The sequence below is a fragment of the Citrus clementina genome, unplaced genomic scaffold (genome assembly GCF_000493195.1).
Source record: "Citrus clementina cultivar Clemenules unplaced genomic scaffold, Citrus_clementina_v1.0 scaffold_2, whole genome shotgun sequence".
Taxonomy (NCBI): domain Eukaryota; kingdom Viridiplantae; phylum Streptophyta; class Magnoliopsida; order Sapindales; family Rutaceae; genus Citrus; species Citrus x clementina.
Genome location: NW_006262688.1, coordinates 34,329,489 through 34,345,624, shown reverse-complemented (window position 1 = coordinate 34,345,624; position 16,136 = coordinate 34,329,489). Strand labels below are relative to the sequence as shown.

The following is a 16,136-nucleotide window of genomic DNA, read 5'->3' as shown; positions in this document are numbered from 1 at the left end:
TATTACTTAGGAACATTTCACTAGGTGGAACCATGGCATGGTGGATACAGAATGGTGGGATGGTGTAAAATCAATTATTAAAAAATAAATAAATAAATAAAGACCGCCATGTTGGCATATTCTATTATCCTTTATGGGATGGCCTTTCACTATCTGCGGCCAACTCTGCAATTCACTGTTCTTGATATATTTTGGCGCAAATCCAAGTTATCAATATTTCTCGGCCATGCACCATACGGTCATGAACAAAGTGCATCATGTGAAGATATAAAATTTAGTGTAATTAGTGGAGTGAGCCATGTAAAAATCATCCAACCACAATTATAGTTTGGTGTAAATCCTAGACTTAGATAGAAGCCGTTTTGATAATAGATGATTTTTATTTATTCATTTACCAAATAATATATTTCAAAAGCGCCTGGAAGGTGGATGCATTAGAAATGGTTTTGGTCTTTGCAAAACTCTGCCTGCATTGCATAATGCACGTGGTTCTCTGAATATGCTATGCATCTCGTCCATGGTTTCCTACTAGCACAAGCAGTAACATTTGATTAAATTAGACGACAGAACAAGAAGATAAAGATACAAGGCCAAAAGACTAGAATTCTCCATGTAATCGAATATAAGCAGCAACCAATTTTCTCTACAGTATTTACAATGACCAACACCTTGGATAACAATGGAATGGATCGAAAGTATAATGATTAAGAAAAATAGTTTATCATAAAAAATTTAATTTAAATTAAAAAAAATCAATGGGAACCATAAGAGTAATGAATAGGGCAGGCTAATCATTAATCAATTCTATCCAGCCTTCAATCACAGAAGCAGCAAATCACTGTATAATGTGGAACTAGCCTACCTTGCCCAGAATCCAAATGACACAAGGAAAGAGAATCCTTTTTTAAGTTTTATTCACCTTCTCCTAAAACATATTTACGCGAAAAAACCATGGTAGTACAAAAGCTATTACCAAGCATGCCATAAGGAAGTTACAAAATGGCTGCCCCCGCCAACAACCACCCCTTTCTGATGAGCTACTGCTGCCAATAAATCTCCGCTCATTCCACTCTTCCATAAATCTGTAATCCCCAACACCAGTAATATTCTTTGCACTCTGGCCGCAAATTTCACATAATCTGTACAGACAAGAAAGATACTCTATGTCATTATTAATTTGCTAACAACTAATGGTTCAAAGATTTCTGGAAGCATTCACTTATTGTTTTGAGACTAAAATTACACACTCAGAATATGAAACCTTATTATTACAGAATCAATTTGAAACAATTTGTTGATTCACATTAAAAAACCAAAAGATATCACTTTTTTTCCTTGTAAAAGAATTATCGTAATCACGTTAAAGGGACAGAAAGCATGTCTGTGAAGCACCAGATCATCTAATTCCTAAATTGTCAGAAAATCCAAAACCACCAAAAAGAGAGGCAATAATAGAGAAATGTTGACAGAGATAATGCAGGATACAGTTTATTTTCACCACATTCGTAATCATATTTTCATTATATCACATGTTTACTACACTTTACACATATCTGGAAATATTCACACAATTGCTAAAGCAACACGTAATGAATGAGATGTTTCCAGCCTACATGTCTATCCGGTATCCATAAGACATTTCCTCACTATGAACCATAAAGTTTTTTGCTATCACTTAATATTTCATCCATATTACTGAGAAGAATGATGACAGCACCATAAACATCTAATTCCCTAAATGGATATTCATCAAACTTACTTACAATGAATCAAGATCTATATTCCAAGCTGAAAGCTTATGGACCTAAAGCCCCTAGACCATTTTTTGCTCTGTGAAGGAGCTGCCTGAACTGGACGCTCAGTAGTTGGTTTGAGCTTAAAATGAGACCAAGAGTCCACTTGAAATTAGGTTCAGAGCACTGAAATTTAATGGAGACTAGAACTTCCTAAAATCAGGGAAGTAGAAATCCATGTTACATTGGAAAAGAGAGGAAAATTAAATATAAAAAAAATACAACATGAACAAAAGAAGTAGAAATCCAAGTTACTCTTTTGAACAAAATGTTATTTTTATTCGGTAATATGTCCAAGTTAAAAGAAATAAAACCATATAACTTAAGCAACATCATCTAATAATTGAAATTAATATTTCTTTTCCTGTGGTTATCGGGCTGATATTTCAAAACCTCAAGAGAATCAGGTATGTATTTGGAAAGTTCGGCTTCTGGGGAAACACAAAATTTGCAAAGCCCTTGTAATTCTCAGTACATTCTGATGATAAATCTACCCAAAAACACATTTACCCATAAACTCTGTGGCATACACTAAAAAGATGCAATTTTTCACAGAAACAAGAAACATTTACCTGTTTCCTTTTAGCTTAAACCATGCTTCAGCACAATCACTATGAGCAACGCCAAGCTCATCTTTACAACCACAACCAAGCTGAATTAGATTGACAGTGGTAGAGGCAGTAGCCGTAGTTTCCAACAATTGCTCAGAACCCAAGTGACAAATCCTACAAACTCTTTCCCCATCTGGGTTCTCCCTAAACCCTTTTCCACCTCCAGCACTACATTTCATATCAATCACACAGGATTCCTTCTCGGTTTCTGGTTTAGACATTTTTCTGATGCCGTTTTCCACCAGCACCTTACCTGAACCCAAATCATTACTTTTCACTTCTAAGTCCCTATTTTCTCCTCCAGAGCATGCTGTCTGATTCGAATTTATCACAATGACAGGCACAACCACATCACCCACATGACTAGAATTCCCACTGCTCTCTGGATCAGTTTGACCTCTCTCATCAGTTCCTTGTCCATTACATGTCTCAGGTGCATTAACTACTGCACCACCTGACACCATTTTATCAATTTTAAATCCAAGGCGCCCATTTTCTTCAGTAAAACCAGTATCCTGTTCAAAATTTCTAACAGCCACAGTTTCTAACGACACCCCATCAACAGGATTGCTTGAATTTTCCCCAATTACTCTGCTAGTACATGTATCATGGTTTATTACCACCTCTTGCGCTTCTACTAATGCTCTGCTTGAGCCAGGATCGTCAGTTTTTGATCCAAAATCATCAATTCCTCTGCCAATACTCACAGCTTCAACTGAATTTGCCGCAGCCACAGTGTCCAAGGCAACCCTATTAACCGAATATCTGGAATTCTCACTTATAACACAATTTACTTGACTCAAATTGTCATCGTTCCTATTACGCTTCTGTGTCTCTTGGTCCATTTAATCTTATATAAGAAAATTAAATAATTCTCCCCCCAATAATTTTCAAGAAAAAGAGAACAAATATGCATAGAATGAGATCATGGACATATGGCCAATGACATTATCTCTACTACTGAAATACTCGTTCTCGCCAATCCTTATAAAACAATCATTCACAGATTAAAAACCAGAATCAATAATGGAAAATTGGAATAAAATAATATGCAGTATTTACAGACAAAAGTATTCGGTTATTGGGAAAAAATAATGACAATTAACAGCTAATTAACTCCAACATAAAACGAACCTTTTGCTTCTTTACAACAAACCCAGAGACCAGATCGTCACCTACTCTATTTGTTCACTTCATACACACGCAAACGAGAGCCCCTCCAATCATCCACCGAAAAAAGCGTTTACTTCAAATATTAAAACCCCCCTAACTTAAAAAAAAAAAAAAAGGGATAAAACAAGCTCATACTTTTTTTGAAAATAAACTTAAAAAAAGAAAGAAAGAAGTAAGAGACAGAGTTTTAGACTCGTAACAGAGATCTAACGTTGTCTCAAAGATAACTCCACCAAGTGTCAACCAAGTACCTTATATTCTTCTTGATATATATATATTTATAAAACGATTATGAAAGACGAGATCAGGTGAGAAGAAACGAACCAACAAACAATACCAGAAGAGGTAAGAGTTTGAGTGGGAATGAATTTATATTTTAATGGTTAATATTCGTGATTTGGATTTATTCGTGATTTGGAATATAAGTAACCAAATAAAGTATGTATTTGGAAGGACCCTAGGAGCAAGCAGAGAATTGCATTACATACACGTAGAGTTAACATGCTTATCTTGTTATGTTTGGCTTATCTTTTTGGCATGGAATATTTAATATTTTGTTTTTTTTAGGTAACGTTTTGAATAGGTAAAGGCTGCTGCCTCTGTTGGCGCCGCAACTTAAGCAAAACCGCGGAGGTAAAAACTGAGATGGGATATATATATATATTTTTTATAATGGAATGCAAAATTGAAGCACATTCACCAGGCACTGGGAGAGACCAAAACAGGGGAGTTATGGACAAAATTTAATCAAGTGGGACGGGTGGAGAGTTTAGTAGTCACAATCTTTTAATCACTCGTCGCACTATCAACCAATGCAAGTGGCTATAAGGGAATTTACATTTTAGTGCATATTCAATTCATGAATCTTCGTCTGCTGAAAATGGATATGCATTGAAAGTGCACAGAGATACAAAAGGTTTAGCCGCCACCCGCTGGGTAAGTGCCAGCAGACTGTACACGTTATTATCTTCAAATTACAATTTAAACCATTAACTGAAAAGGAAATAAATCATAATTTGGAGACAGCTGGCATGTGTCACGCCAACTAATTCCAGTAATGTGTGGCGTAGCTTCGGGGAAAATAAATTATTGTCAATGAATCATGATTATAAGAATAATATATTCCTGAAGCATATTTAGACGCTCCCAGGAAAAGGCTTTAGAGTAGTAACATTTACAGTTAACTGCCTGGAAGCCCTGATGCAACCTCAGGCACTAACCCAAAAAACGTTAGACTACAATTCAGTGAATAATGTGCCTAATAAGAAGCAAACCTCATTTACAGCTGAATTTTGGACACTGCATCTAGTAGTTTCTATTACCTAGGTCCAGAAAGTTCAATGGCTTCAATGATAAATGATGACTCGTCCTGAAGATCACTATTATTCACAGAGAAGCTACAATCCCTTGCCTCACAAAAGTGGGTTCCACCTTGTGATTCTTCTGTTACTGGCTCTACAAGAACTTCCAAGACCTTCAAGACTTCCGACATCTTTGGTCGGAGGTTAGGATGTGATTGAGTACACTGCAAAGCGAGCTGTACCATTTTTTCTAATTCCATTGGATCAAAACTTCCCTTTAGATCCCTATCTATGAGCACATCCAACCTCCTCTCTTCATGTAAGGTTCTAACCTGCATAATTGGTGTAATATTTAGTAAGTAGGGGAACACAAAAGTTGTTTCCAGAGATGCAAAATGCAGAATCGAGATACAGATACAGTATTAGAAAAAACATTTCCAGGCATTTGCAATGTGCTGGCACTGCCAACGACTTAATTTACAAGAGAGCCGTAGGTACTTACACAATCAAGGATCATTCCCTTCTGAACCTGACCATTTCCAACATCCAAGGCCTTTTGCCCTGTAATGAGTTCCAAAAGTAGTACCCCAAATCCAAAGACATCAGTTTTTTCAGAGGACTGCCCAGTTGAAAGATACTCAGGAGCAATATGACCCACAGTTCCCCGCACTGCAGTAGTGACATGTGAATCTCTCCGATCTAACAACTTAGCAAGGCCAAAATCCCCAACCACAGCTTCAAAACTTTCATCAAGCAAAATGTTTGCCGCTTTAACATCCCTATGAATTATTTTTGGATTACACTGTTCGTGTAAGTAAAGAAGTCCACGGGCAGTTCCAAGGGCAATATGCATCCGTCTATTCCAGTCAAGAGGTGGCTTTGCCTGACGAGTGTCTACCAAATAAAAGAAGCCAACAAAGAAATAGTGAAAAGACAGAGAAAAAGTAAAGGTAGATTAAGAATGCAGAGATTGAATGTATTTCAAACTCAGTGTGACTGATTAAATCCAGTAGCTATTCAAAATGAATTCAGATGCATAGCTGCATAACACGGTTGTTTTTCTATTGACCAAACAAAAAGTTTCCTATAGGAATTATGATTCTTCCGACTATAAGAATATAAATGAGAACTCATCAAGAAGTGCCCCAGAATTTCTCTTGGAGGGCAAATTGTGAAAATATTTAAATGTGTTCTTAATATGACGAGTAAACATTTCGGGTCACAATATCATTTTGGGCAGAAATGAATACACAACTAGATTTCCCTAACTGAATTAGTGAGCTAAGGAACAGATGTTTAACAAACAGAAAAGTGTGAGCTTCAATGCAAAGCCTCAAACAGCAGTTGCTCACATTAGCAATCTGGACTGGCTCAAGGAAATGAAACTAACCTCTCAAGCAGTCAGCAACACTCCCATTCGGCATATAAGGATAAACAAGCAACCTTTCTTCAGGTGTCATACAGAAGCCATATAATCGCAAGAGGTTTCTATGCAAAGCTAAGCCAATCATCTCAACTTCAGTTTGAAACTGCACCTCTCCAGTGAAATTCGGGTCTTTTAGCCTTTTAACTGCCACCACCGTCCTATTTGGAAGACATCCTTTATATACTACTCCGTATCCTCCCTGCCCTAGAATGTTTTTGGGACTAAAATTTCCAGTTGCAATTTGTAATTCACGAAATGAAAACCTCTTCAGATGACCAACATCAAATTCATAATCTTGCTGAACTGCAAATCGCAAATCATTTTAATTTTTCTCACCCTCTATAAACAAGTACATGGTTAGTAAAATTACATATTGTTCGGAAAGTACCATATGATGTAAAAAGAAGACGCGATCTGTACCAATGCACCCAACAAACAAGCAACGCCACTGAAACAACAAATGTGCAAGTGATGCCAACAGCAAGAGAAAGCACCAATCGACGGTGACCACTGGCTTTTGGAGATAGACCTGTCTCTTCAGTTTGTATTGTAATTAATTTGGATTCACATCACTGAAGCACATTACATAAGAAAAGGTAAGACATGTTGCATCTAGATTACCATTTTCTGGTTTAGAAACACCAGTGCAAGAATGTTCCAATGTAGTACAAAGAAAGCTGTTCCCTGTAAAACTAGAATGAAATATGCTGACCTTTAGTTGTCTAAAACAAATATCAGGATGAACTCATAAATAGTACAGGAATTTTGATTCATTGAATTAATGGAGGATGGCTAAAAGAACACAACTGTTTAAATTAAAACATATGAACAAGCAAGAGTAGTAAGGTTTATTGATAGGGAAAATCTCTTTCCTCTAAAATTCTCACCTGTAGCCGTTTGCTAGTACTTTAGGTGTAGGCCCACTGAGATTATTGAATGATAAATCCCTGTACGGTATTATAAAATATAAATCAGAAGCATTTTAAAGAATCCAAAAAAGAAAACACAGTTTATATGACATGCAACACATACAAGAATGAAAGACTTGTAAGATTGGCAACAAGAGTAGGAATCTGTCCAGATAACTTGTTGTTATTAAGCCTCCTGAAAAACTAGTCATAGAAAAGCTTTAGAACATGAAAAATTAGAAGACCCCAAACTCAGAACTAGTTAACGTACATATTGGTTAACCAAATGAATGTCAATCTACACTTACAAGTAAGTTAGATGAGTCAGGAAACCCAAAGAACTTGGAATTTCTCCAACAAGTTGATTATTAGAAAGGTCAAGAGTTTGAAGCTCTGAGAGCATCCCAAATTCAACTGGGATAGGACCAGATAACTGATTGTTATGCAATAACCTGCAGGAGAAAAAAAAAAAGTGGAATCACAAATTAGTACGTATATCAACGAGAAAAGGTTTACTTTTTACATTATTTCCTTGAAGATTTACGAAAAAGTACTATTTTCCAATATGTAATACATTACAGATTATTTCAAAACGTCAATGTACAGAGGGCAACTATTCGGAAACTAAAATCATAACTGAAATTTAAACAAATTAATAAAAACCAAAACAAGTAAGCCTACAGCATTCTGAAGGGTAGGTAACTCACATTGTTCTTAGGTGGGTCAAGTTCCCAATACTTGGGGACAGCGTTCCTGATAAGCCCATGCTTGCCATTTCACTTTAAAACAGCAAATTAAACGGGAAAAAAAGAATAAATATTACAGACGACCTAAAGAAACGGAACATACATTCGCCGCACTACTAATAGTGAGCGAATAAAGAAACAAATGGTACATTGTCATTGTTGTTAGGCTTACAGAGAAACAACGAAACCTTCAGCAGAGCAAGCGACCATATTCCAAGTACAAGGATCCACAGAGTTAATATCCCAGCCGTCCATCACATGCAAATCATCTCTCATTTTGATCTTCAGAGCCATCAAAGCAGCAACTGCTCCTCAACAGAAGACAGAACCCATAAATTAAGGCAACCCAAAAAGACAGAACCCAAAAAGCAGCAGTGACATATACACCGTTACCTCACCTTCATAATTAACGCCCTTGGGAGATAGGAGACTGTCAGAGGCTAATACTTTCACTTTGGTGTCTTCCCAAAACAAAGCGAAAATTAAAATTAAAAGCAACAACAAAAAAGACACCGCCATTCGATTATTTCCCATTGACTTGGACTGGAAACCCGAAAGTGAACAAACAGTAAAGCAAAAGGATGTGGTTGCTTTTTTTCTTTTTTTTAGTGAGAGACAGTGCAGAAAATTGAATATGGAAGTCGCAATCTGTCATAAAACCAAATTTATTTAAAAATGATTTTTCGAGGGCAAGACCAGGAAAAAAAGGCTACATGAGCGGGAAGCGTTCTTAAGATTCGTAAAGTGACAGCGATTGTCGACTTGTCTGACATGTTCTTTTTTCTCACTTTGATAATAAAGAGGGTAGTGCAAGCGCCGTTGATATTTCTTACCACTTTGACCATTGACCTCGATCCCACTGTTCAGATACCCCTGATTGCATATTTTACAGGGTGTGAAACAAACGACATCGTATTCGGGTTACGTGGTTTTTTGGTTTTTTAAAACAACGGTTCGGGTTTCTCAGAAGTCTGCCCGCGGTATACCGCCGCAAATAGATGGGCCAGTTTTGGCTGCCTGGACACAACGAATGATCAAAACATTAAAATACGTACAAGAAAAAATTTGGCAGCAACTTTTAATTTCATGCACTTATCCTTTTGCTGTTAAATATGTGTCCTGTTTTGGATTCCCGTAATGTAGCTTAAAAGATATAATTATGATAAAAATATATAATTTTAAAATATAAATTTAATAAAATTATTAAAATAATAATAATTTTTTTATTATGTAAATAAAAATTATATTAATATAATTTTTAAATTATAATAATTATGACAGCTGTTACCTTAGACCAACTCTAAGATCGAACAGCCACCGAAATCATTGAATGTCTGTACTTAAATATGAAATAATTATGATAGGATACATCCAATGGCTCTACAGGCTACCCTCCCTTGCAGCCAAGGTAGCTGAACCGATAATTATTTACCATTACTAAATACTTCAGTAGTACAATTTAAAAAACTTCCGTTGTGCAACTTTGATTCTAAATATGACCGTAGTACAGTTACATTGGATGATTGTTTTGACTCTGGCACTCGGCAACTAGGACAAGTTCAATCAATGTCATGCCGACATTCAATTATTCAAAAAGTAAAAGTTCGAGGGAAAGAGGAAAAGATTAAAAAGCATCGAGAATTGGCTATGTTTTTGGGTGGCTTCTTTTGACAAATGCGGAATAATGGCACTCAGCTCATATTTTAGTATTAAATAAGAAACTAGGAAGAAAGCACGAAACGAAATATTAAGTTGTGACCTGGCAACCACATGAAATTTTTTCTTTGGTTATCCCCCACATCGAAAACATTTCTTCAGCGTAATTTATGCGGAGACATGTTGGCAGTTGAGCGTGTCAAGGGCACCCCGCCAAAAATCGGCTACAATTTTCTTTGTACCATTGTATTTTCAGAATTCAAGATGGAACGATCTGGTAGGATCGTCAACTACCGTAATATTTCAACATCAGATCTAGAGACGTACAAATGTCGAAGATTCACCAACCTTATCACATCCAACAAGTGAAATACGCAAAGAACTTGGAATGAAACAAATAGGGGGCAAGCAAGCATTTCCAAGAGGAGGAGAATTGCAATAACATTACTTTGCACAAACAGCAAGTGACAACAATTGTCTGCAATTTGAAGTCAGTCACCACAGACCATCAAAATAGAGAAATTGAAAGACTTGCAAAGAGGGAAAAGAAAAACAGGACCAAACCTGACAACATCATGCCCACCCCATCTTCTGGGCCATTCTCTTTGGGGCTTTCTTCCTAGGTACAAATACATTTTTCCTCAGTTTTTCCTCTACTAGCAGCGGTCTGATCAGTCCACCTTATCAACTTAACCTATCTTTACTATCAAACATGTACATAAACAAATGGGAACTTTAACAGAGGAGGGGGGGTGGGACGAAGTGGGGAGGAGACACAGGAGGATGGAAAAGCAGAAAAAGAAGGCACCAAGAAAGCATAGCAGCCTGAGAATGTAGGCTTGCTGATCGAGCAACAACTGATGCTGATTAAGCCTCAATGCATGGCAGTTACGAACAAGGATATAATTCCCTTTGTGCTACACATCACCAAGTAGATTTCACTTCTATATTACTTGTCTAGGCCTATGTCCCGGCTGGATGCAAGAAATTCAGACCTAATTGCCGTTTCACATGGTCTGGTATCAACTTATTAACAAGCTCTGGTGAAGCCCCCGATAACTGTAACAAAAACAACAAAATAGATAAAAAAAATTTAGCCTAAACTTCAATATAAAATGTTGACAAGAAGTTGGTAATGAAATGTCATACAGTACTGAGTTCATTGTTCTAAAAAATTTACTGTTCAGATAAAAAATGAAAAAGCATCTGAAAGGACACAATTTCTTGGAGATTTGAAAGCATAGGAACAAATATTGCAAGTATCTAGTTCGATAACCAAATCAACATCATTCTATCAATAGAGGCTACTTCACAAATTTTGAAGACATACTTCCTGTTTAAAGTTGAAGAGAGGTGGCAGTGGGCGACCATTTGGTAGGCGAGCATTTGGCTCACGCAGTTCATCAAAGAAAGGATGTGCACATGCTTCTAGCTGTAATAGAAAAGGTAAAATCTAAATCAGAAATAAAACAATGGAGTGCACAATATATTTGGGTAAAAAAAGCTTAACAAGAGAAAAACAGTTGCATAATACATTCTTTTTTTTTTAATTAAGCATTAAAGGTATGAATTCCTCGTGTACTAAACATAAATTTACCACACAGAAACCACATGCCCATACATTTGAATAATGATCAAACTCACCGCTGTACATCGGAGACTTGGTGAATACTGCAACAGGCGTGAAGCGAGATCAATAGCCTCAGGAGGCATCCGTTTGTGGAAAACCTAAACACAGAAAAACATGAATGGAAACATTATTTTAAGCATGTATGGAAACAACAACAAAATTGTTGTATTCAAATGATTGGATTCATTTTCTGGCCTTAGAAGAGCCTCAAACATCCAAGATACATGGTATCAGTGAAAGTAAGGGTAATTTAATCACAATGCCTAGGAGAAACAACATTGATATGGCTTCCATATTTCCAACAACCAATGTTTAGGAAAATGAAGAATACATACCTTGTGCCAAGGATGTGCTTTAATCTGTGGAAACCTAAAATCGGTATAATTTGGATTCATACAGCGAATTTCTTCACGAGTGGGTGTACCGAGAACCTACAGAAGCAAAAGCAGCATGTGATGAGTGATCATGAAAATTGCATCATTTCAAAAATTTGTGGGCAAACTGTACCTTGATAATCTCTACAAGCTGGTCCACTGCATTTTCTCCAGGAAATAATGGCTAAAAATATTCAAAATTAGCAGCAGTCAGCAAAACATAATTACGCCTGAGAATTAATTATTTTTTAGAATTCATAAAATAAATACCAGAAAATGGAATTAAAATTGAAACCTGGCCCAAAAGAAGCTCGGCAAGCACACAACCAGCTGACCATATGTCAATTGAGGTTGTATATTCTGTAGCTCCGAATATAAGTTCTGGAGCCCGATAGAAACGTGAACATATGTATGATATGTTTACTTCTCCAGCAATCTGAGTCCAGGTAGTTTATCAGTTACACATAAAGCATTCAACAGACAGCAACACAAGAATTGTTTTTTTGGGTAAGTAGGATATTTCAACTAAAACAAGACAACATACCAGCTGTTTTGCACTTCCAAAATCACAAATCTTAACCTGGTGAGTAAGAGGATCAACCTACAGAGAGACAAGTATGAGATCAGAAAACCACCACAACTTCTAGTCGCAGCTTAGAAGGGGGAAATGCGTACCAAAAGGTTTTGAGGCTTCAAATCCCTATGGCAAACTCGAGGAACAGTGTGGATGTAAGCCAGGCCCCTGAAAATCTGCAACAGATCCCCTAATTATAAAAAGAAAGCACATGCAGGATCAAATTAACCTCATCAGAGAGCATCAACATACCTGGTACGTATAAAGTTTCACATATATGAGGGGCATTCTCTGATTTGCACTGCTGTAATGCTTCAAAACCCTATACATGCTCTCCGGTACGTATTCCATAACCAAGTTGAGGAAAAGTTCGTTTTTACTGGTAGTTGAAAAGAAACAATGCTTCAAAGAAATCACATTTGGATGATCCATCACCCGCATTAACTGCAGTTCACGATTCTTATATCTTCTGTCCTGCAAAACCTTCTTGATAGCCACAGTCTCTCCAGTTTCCAAGCATTTAGCCTAAGATAAGACAATAACGTTAGCATAGTAGCGGGTAACACAATAAAATTTTCGAAACAAAATATTTCCTTACCTGGAAGACAATACCAAATGACCCAGTTCCCACAACACGCTCCGCCATGTAGCTAATAGTCTGCAAGATGCAACACACCAAATACATTAAAATTCAAATGTGAAAATAAAAATTTTACTTTAGGGTTACGGTAGGAATCCAAAGTTGGTTAACAATCATATTTACTTTTCAAATAATATACACACTAGAAAGAAAAAAAAAAGATTAAACGGGAACAAAAATCACAAAGAAGGTTAAAAGAGGAAACTCATACCTGCTTTGGCTCTCCATTTTTGCCTCCAATGGTGGTGGAAATGATGTGACCAGTGACATGGTCACTCCCATCAACAACAGCAGCAGACATCTCCTGCAAAACATTTTACAAGGGCAATTTCATATCATGTACTCAACGAGAAGACAACTAGTCGGAAATAAAAATCATTTACTTTGATGTCTCATATTAGTTTACAGTACCAAAATTAGAAGGCAGATGAAATGAAAGTCGACGATCATTCACAAGTAACAGGTATATCGAACATATTAAATCCAAGAGTAATTTAATAGAAGCAAGTAAGGCAAGTTTGATCCATACAAGCACCAGAAACAAAAAAAAAATCATTTGAAAAACAAGTTGAACGGAGCTCAAAGCACGGATCGGGTAAACAGAGTGATTAACTAATTACCATAATTAAACTCAAGAAAAGGGGAAAAAAACATTATCTGCAAATCCATACAACAAAGAAGATCTGAGATCTAGACAAACTAAAGAAAAAAGAAAAAGAAAAAATTAATAAGGAAGTTGTCCGGTAAGCTAACAAAGCCAGATCGCCAACGCAGAAGCTACAAATTTCACCCAAAAAACCAAATTTTCACGAGTGTATAATAAACTGAAGAAAAACGTAAATCTTCCAAAATTCCACCCGTCTCAACTCAAAATATACAAAAATAACAACAGTTTGTGCTACATTTACATTTGCTTCACTAAAAAATAAAAGAAAAAGAAAAAGAAAACCTAAACTCTACACAATCACTTTCTTTTCCACAAAAAACCAAGCTTCAGATAATAAAAAAAAAAAAAATTGTTTCCATCGGTTGTTCTTTCAGCGGAAAAAAAAGTAAAAAAAAAAAGTATACCTTATCGTCGGCCATGGGCAGATTTGGAGAGAAATTGGGGTGAAGAAAGAGAGGGAGGGAGAGAGAGAGAGAGAGAGATGGAAGAGAAATGGAGAAATTTCAACGGTGGATGAGGGAGAAGATGATGATCATGGTGTGGCGATGGAGAATGAGAGAAAGGAGGACCCAAGGACACACAACAAGCCCATGTGATTCCAGCTCTTCTTTTTCCTCTCTTGTTTTTGTTTTTTGTTTTCCTTTTCCTTTTTACCCTTTTTTTTTTCCCCCTTCCCCTCTGTCTACTTTCCGTTCTATTCGCTTTTTTCTTTTTCCTCTTTTCCTAGAATTCCTACAGTGCCCCTCTTCTGGTGATGGAATTACGAGGACAGGATTTGAATTTGGACCATAAAAAAAAAAAAATATATATATATATTATAATATACGTTAAACAATAATTAAATAAACGGCAAGTTTGTTGAAGTGTTTTGACCGGTCGAACCCCAATAATACCATATCCAACTAAGGCTGCTTACTTTCTTCAGAATTTTAGATTAAATTAAAGGTTGAGAAAATTATTATATTATATGGCGTAATAGTATTGAGATAAAATAACGATCAGAGTTTTGGATTTGACGATTTCTATCCTATTAAGATAATTTTTTTTTAAAATTTTTATTTTACTTATATGTAATCTTAACTCATGCATTTACAGCATACTAAGATGATCGACCATAGTTAAGAATTTTACACAAATTAAAATTGGTAATCAGATAAAAGATCAGCAAATTGTTAAGTACAAGTACTTTATATGGTAACTTGCCTATTCTGTGTATGACGAGTTTCGTGAGACCAGATAATCAATCCAGCAACGCCGAATAATTTCATCAATATCGCAAAATTGAAACGGCATGGGATGATCTAATTCCAATCTGCAAACTAAACGTTGTGTGGTCCAGTACCAGCTTGGAACTGGAGACGACTTTATTTACCATTATGATACCCCATGCAGTAGATGGTTGCATTTGCAAACGAGTCGTTTAGTTATATTAGGGAGCAAGTTATAGTATTTTATAGGCCTTTTCTAATTAATATAATATTTTTTATAACTTGGGGAATAAAAATTTGGTTTTTCAACTTGAGTTCTAGAAGGGCAAGCGTACGCTGGGAATTGGGAAAGTTTAATGAACAATGGCTTCCCAAAACGATAGCAAAGGACGGGTCGGCGAGGATGGGGAGCTGGCATTGTATAACTGTGGTCAACTGCCCATACTTGATTTTTTTTAAAAAAAAAAATCCAATCCTCTAAATTACATTTATTATTTAAAATATTTAATAAGATTGAAAAATTTAAGCTCCTGCGCCTTATGAGTTAAAGTTACGATCACTTATATTGAATTTATTGTTAAATTACCTGTTATAAACTAAATTTTTGGTTTCTCATTCTTCTAGGCAGGGGAGGACTATAATAAAAGAAAACAAAATCTACTGGGTCGGGGTATAAAATGAGTAGCTGGAGTCGGAAGGGCAAATTTTTGCTTTACAGTGGTCTGATTAGCAACCTAATTAAGATACCGATATGATGAGAGCGAGAAGCATGAGAAAAACATTAGCGAAATTGAGTCTGGCATGCTTTGTTTCAGTCATCATGGCTTATTTGGAAACGCCTAACGACTTGAAAGCTTCTCATGCACCTGGACGCATTCGCATTCCCCATTCTTTGATTTTGTTTAGTGAAGAAAGCTCCCACGCACGTCATCCTCGCATTGTGCAAATACCTCAATCCAATCTCATATTTATTCTGTTTCACAACCCATATTTTGTTCATGGGTCCAATTGTTAGGTTTCCTTTAAGTTATTATTATTTTTATGTTTCTACAAACAAATTGAATCCTTATATTTTGTAATTTAATAGATTAAATTTAAAGCAAATGTTAGACACCTCAATATTTAAATCTCAATCCGATTTCTAATTAATATAGTATTCATTTATTGTATAGTGGCTTCTTAATAATTTTATAACCTATCAAATCCATCATTAAAAAAAAAAACATATGACATTGAAATTAAGTAGAGACTCAAATGTTGAAATTCTTAATATTATTATTAAATTAAATGAATTTCATTATAACACAATCTAAATTTTTATTTTTATAATTAAATATATTTACTCTATTCATATTCTTGAGAGAAATTATTTGTCAATCCACAATTGATTTGTCAACCTACAATTGATTAATATATATACATTATACTT

At 35.9% G+C, this 16,136-nt stretch overlaps 3 protein-coding genes across 5 annotated transcripts; all 3 read right to left on the bottom strand.

Moving 5' to 3' along the window:
- Positions 1-271: 271 nt before the first annotated feature.
- On the bottom strand, positions 272-4,155 carry LOC18051253. Of its 2 annotated transcripts, none has more exons than XM_024191187.1 (3): positions 2,366-4,155; positions 974-1,139; positions 272-525 (listed from the first exon to the last, which is right to left on the bottom strand). In XM_024191187.1, the coding sequence occupies exons 1-3, from the start codon at positions 3,247-3,249 to the stop codon at positions 409-411; spliced, it is 1,167 nt and encodes a 388-aa protein (XP_024046955.1). In that variant the 5' UTR covers positions 3,250-4,155; the 3' UTR covers positions 272-408. The 2 variants fall into 2 exon arrangements, with proteins under 2 accessions (XP_024046955.1, XP_006449532.2); XM_006449469.2 differs by having other exon boundaries at positions 503-528; positions 2,366-4,150.
- A 498-nt stretch (positions 4,156-4,653) lies between these two features.
- On the bottom strand, positions 4,654-8,817 carry LOC18051252 (probable LRR receptor-like serine/threonine-protein kinase At5g45780). Of its 2 annotated transcripts, none has more exons than XM_006449467.2 (11): positions 8,357-8,817; positions 8,131-8,263; positions 7,920-7,991; positions 7,521-7,664; positions 7,337-7,408; positions 7,192-7,251; positions 6,926-6,996; positions 6,693-6,839; positions 6,269-6,607; positions 5,381-5,772; positions 4,654-5,210 (listed from the first exon to the last, which is right to left on the bottom strand). In XM_006449467.2, exons 1-11 carry the CDS (start codon positions 8,490-8,492, stop codon positions 4,896-4,898), a joined length of 1,881 nt encoding a protein of 626 aa, XP_006449530.1. In that variant the 5' UTR covers positions 8,493-8,817; the 3' UTR covers positions 4,654-4,895. The 2 variants fall into 2 exon arrangements, with proteins under 2 accessions (XP_006449530.1, XP_024047530.1); XM_024191762.1 differs by having other exon boundaries at positions 6,693-6,833.
- Positions 8,818-10,028: 1,211 nt separating this feature from the next.
- On the bottom strand, positions 10,029-14,151 carry LOC18051251 (shaggy-related protein kinase eta). Its single transcript, XM_006449464.2, has 12 exons — positions 13,904-14,151; positions 13,044-13,136; positions 12,791-12,850; positions 12,445-12,717; positions 12,294-12,368; positions 12,163-12,219; positions 11,914-12,054; positions 11,752-11,802; positions 11,580-11,675; positions 11,259-11,342; positions 10,945-11,046; positions 10,029-10,673 (listed from the first exon to the last, which is right to left on the bottom strand). Exons 1-12 carry the CDS (start codon positions 13,916-13,918, stop codon positions 10,578-10,580), a joined length of 1,143 nt encoding a protein of 380 aa, XP_006449527.1. The 5' UTR covers positions 13,919-14,151; the 3' UTR covers positions 10,029-10,577.
- Positions 14,152-16,136: the final 1,985 nt, after the last annotated feature.

Bases quoted from the DNA above. Each gene is read 5' to 3' on its own strand.
- LOC18051253 (XM_024191187.1), bottom strand. From the start codon at position 3,249: ATGGACCAAGAGACACAGAAGCGTAATAGGAACGATGACAATTTGAGT. The intron at 1,140-2,365 runs GTAAATGTTTCT...TTGTCTGTACAG, and splicing joins TTTAAGCTAAAAGGAAACAG to ATTATGTGAAATTTGCGGCC. The intron at 526-973 runs GTAATAGCTTTT...TTGTGCTAGTAG, and splicing joins ACTTCCTTATGGCATGCTTG to GAAACCATGGACGAGATGCA.
- LOC18051252 (XM_006449467.2), bottom strand. From the start codon at position 8,492: ATGGGAAATAATCGAATGGCGGTGTCTTTTTTGTTGTTGCTTTTAATT. The intron at 7,409-7,520 runs GTAAGTGTAGAT...CTAGTTTTTCAG, and splicing joins CTGACTCATCTAACTTACTT to GAGGCTTAATAACAACAAGT. The intron at 7,252-7,336 runs GTATGTGTTGCA...AATACCGTACAG, and splicing joins CTTACAAGTCTTTCATTCTT to GGATTTATCATTCAATAATC.
- LOC18051251 (XM_006449464.2), bottom strand. The intron at 11,803-11,913 runs GTTTCAATTTTA...GAATATTTTTAG, and splicing joins CCGAGCTTCTTTTGGGCCAG to CCATTATTTCCTGGAGAAAA. The intron at 11,676-11,751 runs GTACAGTTTGCC...TTGCTTCTGTAG, and splicing joins AGCTTGTAGAGATTATCAAG to GTTCTCGGTACACCCACTCG.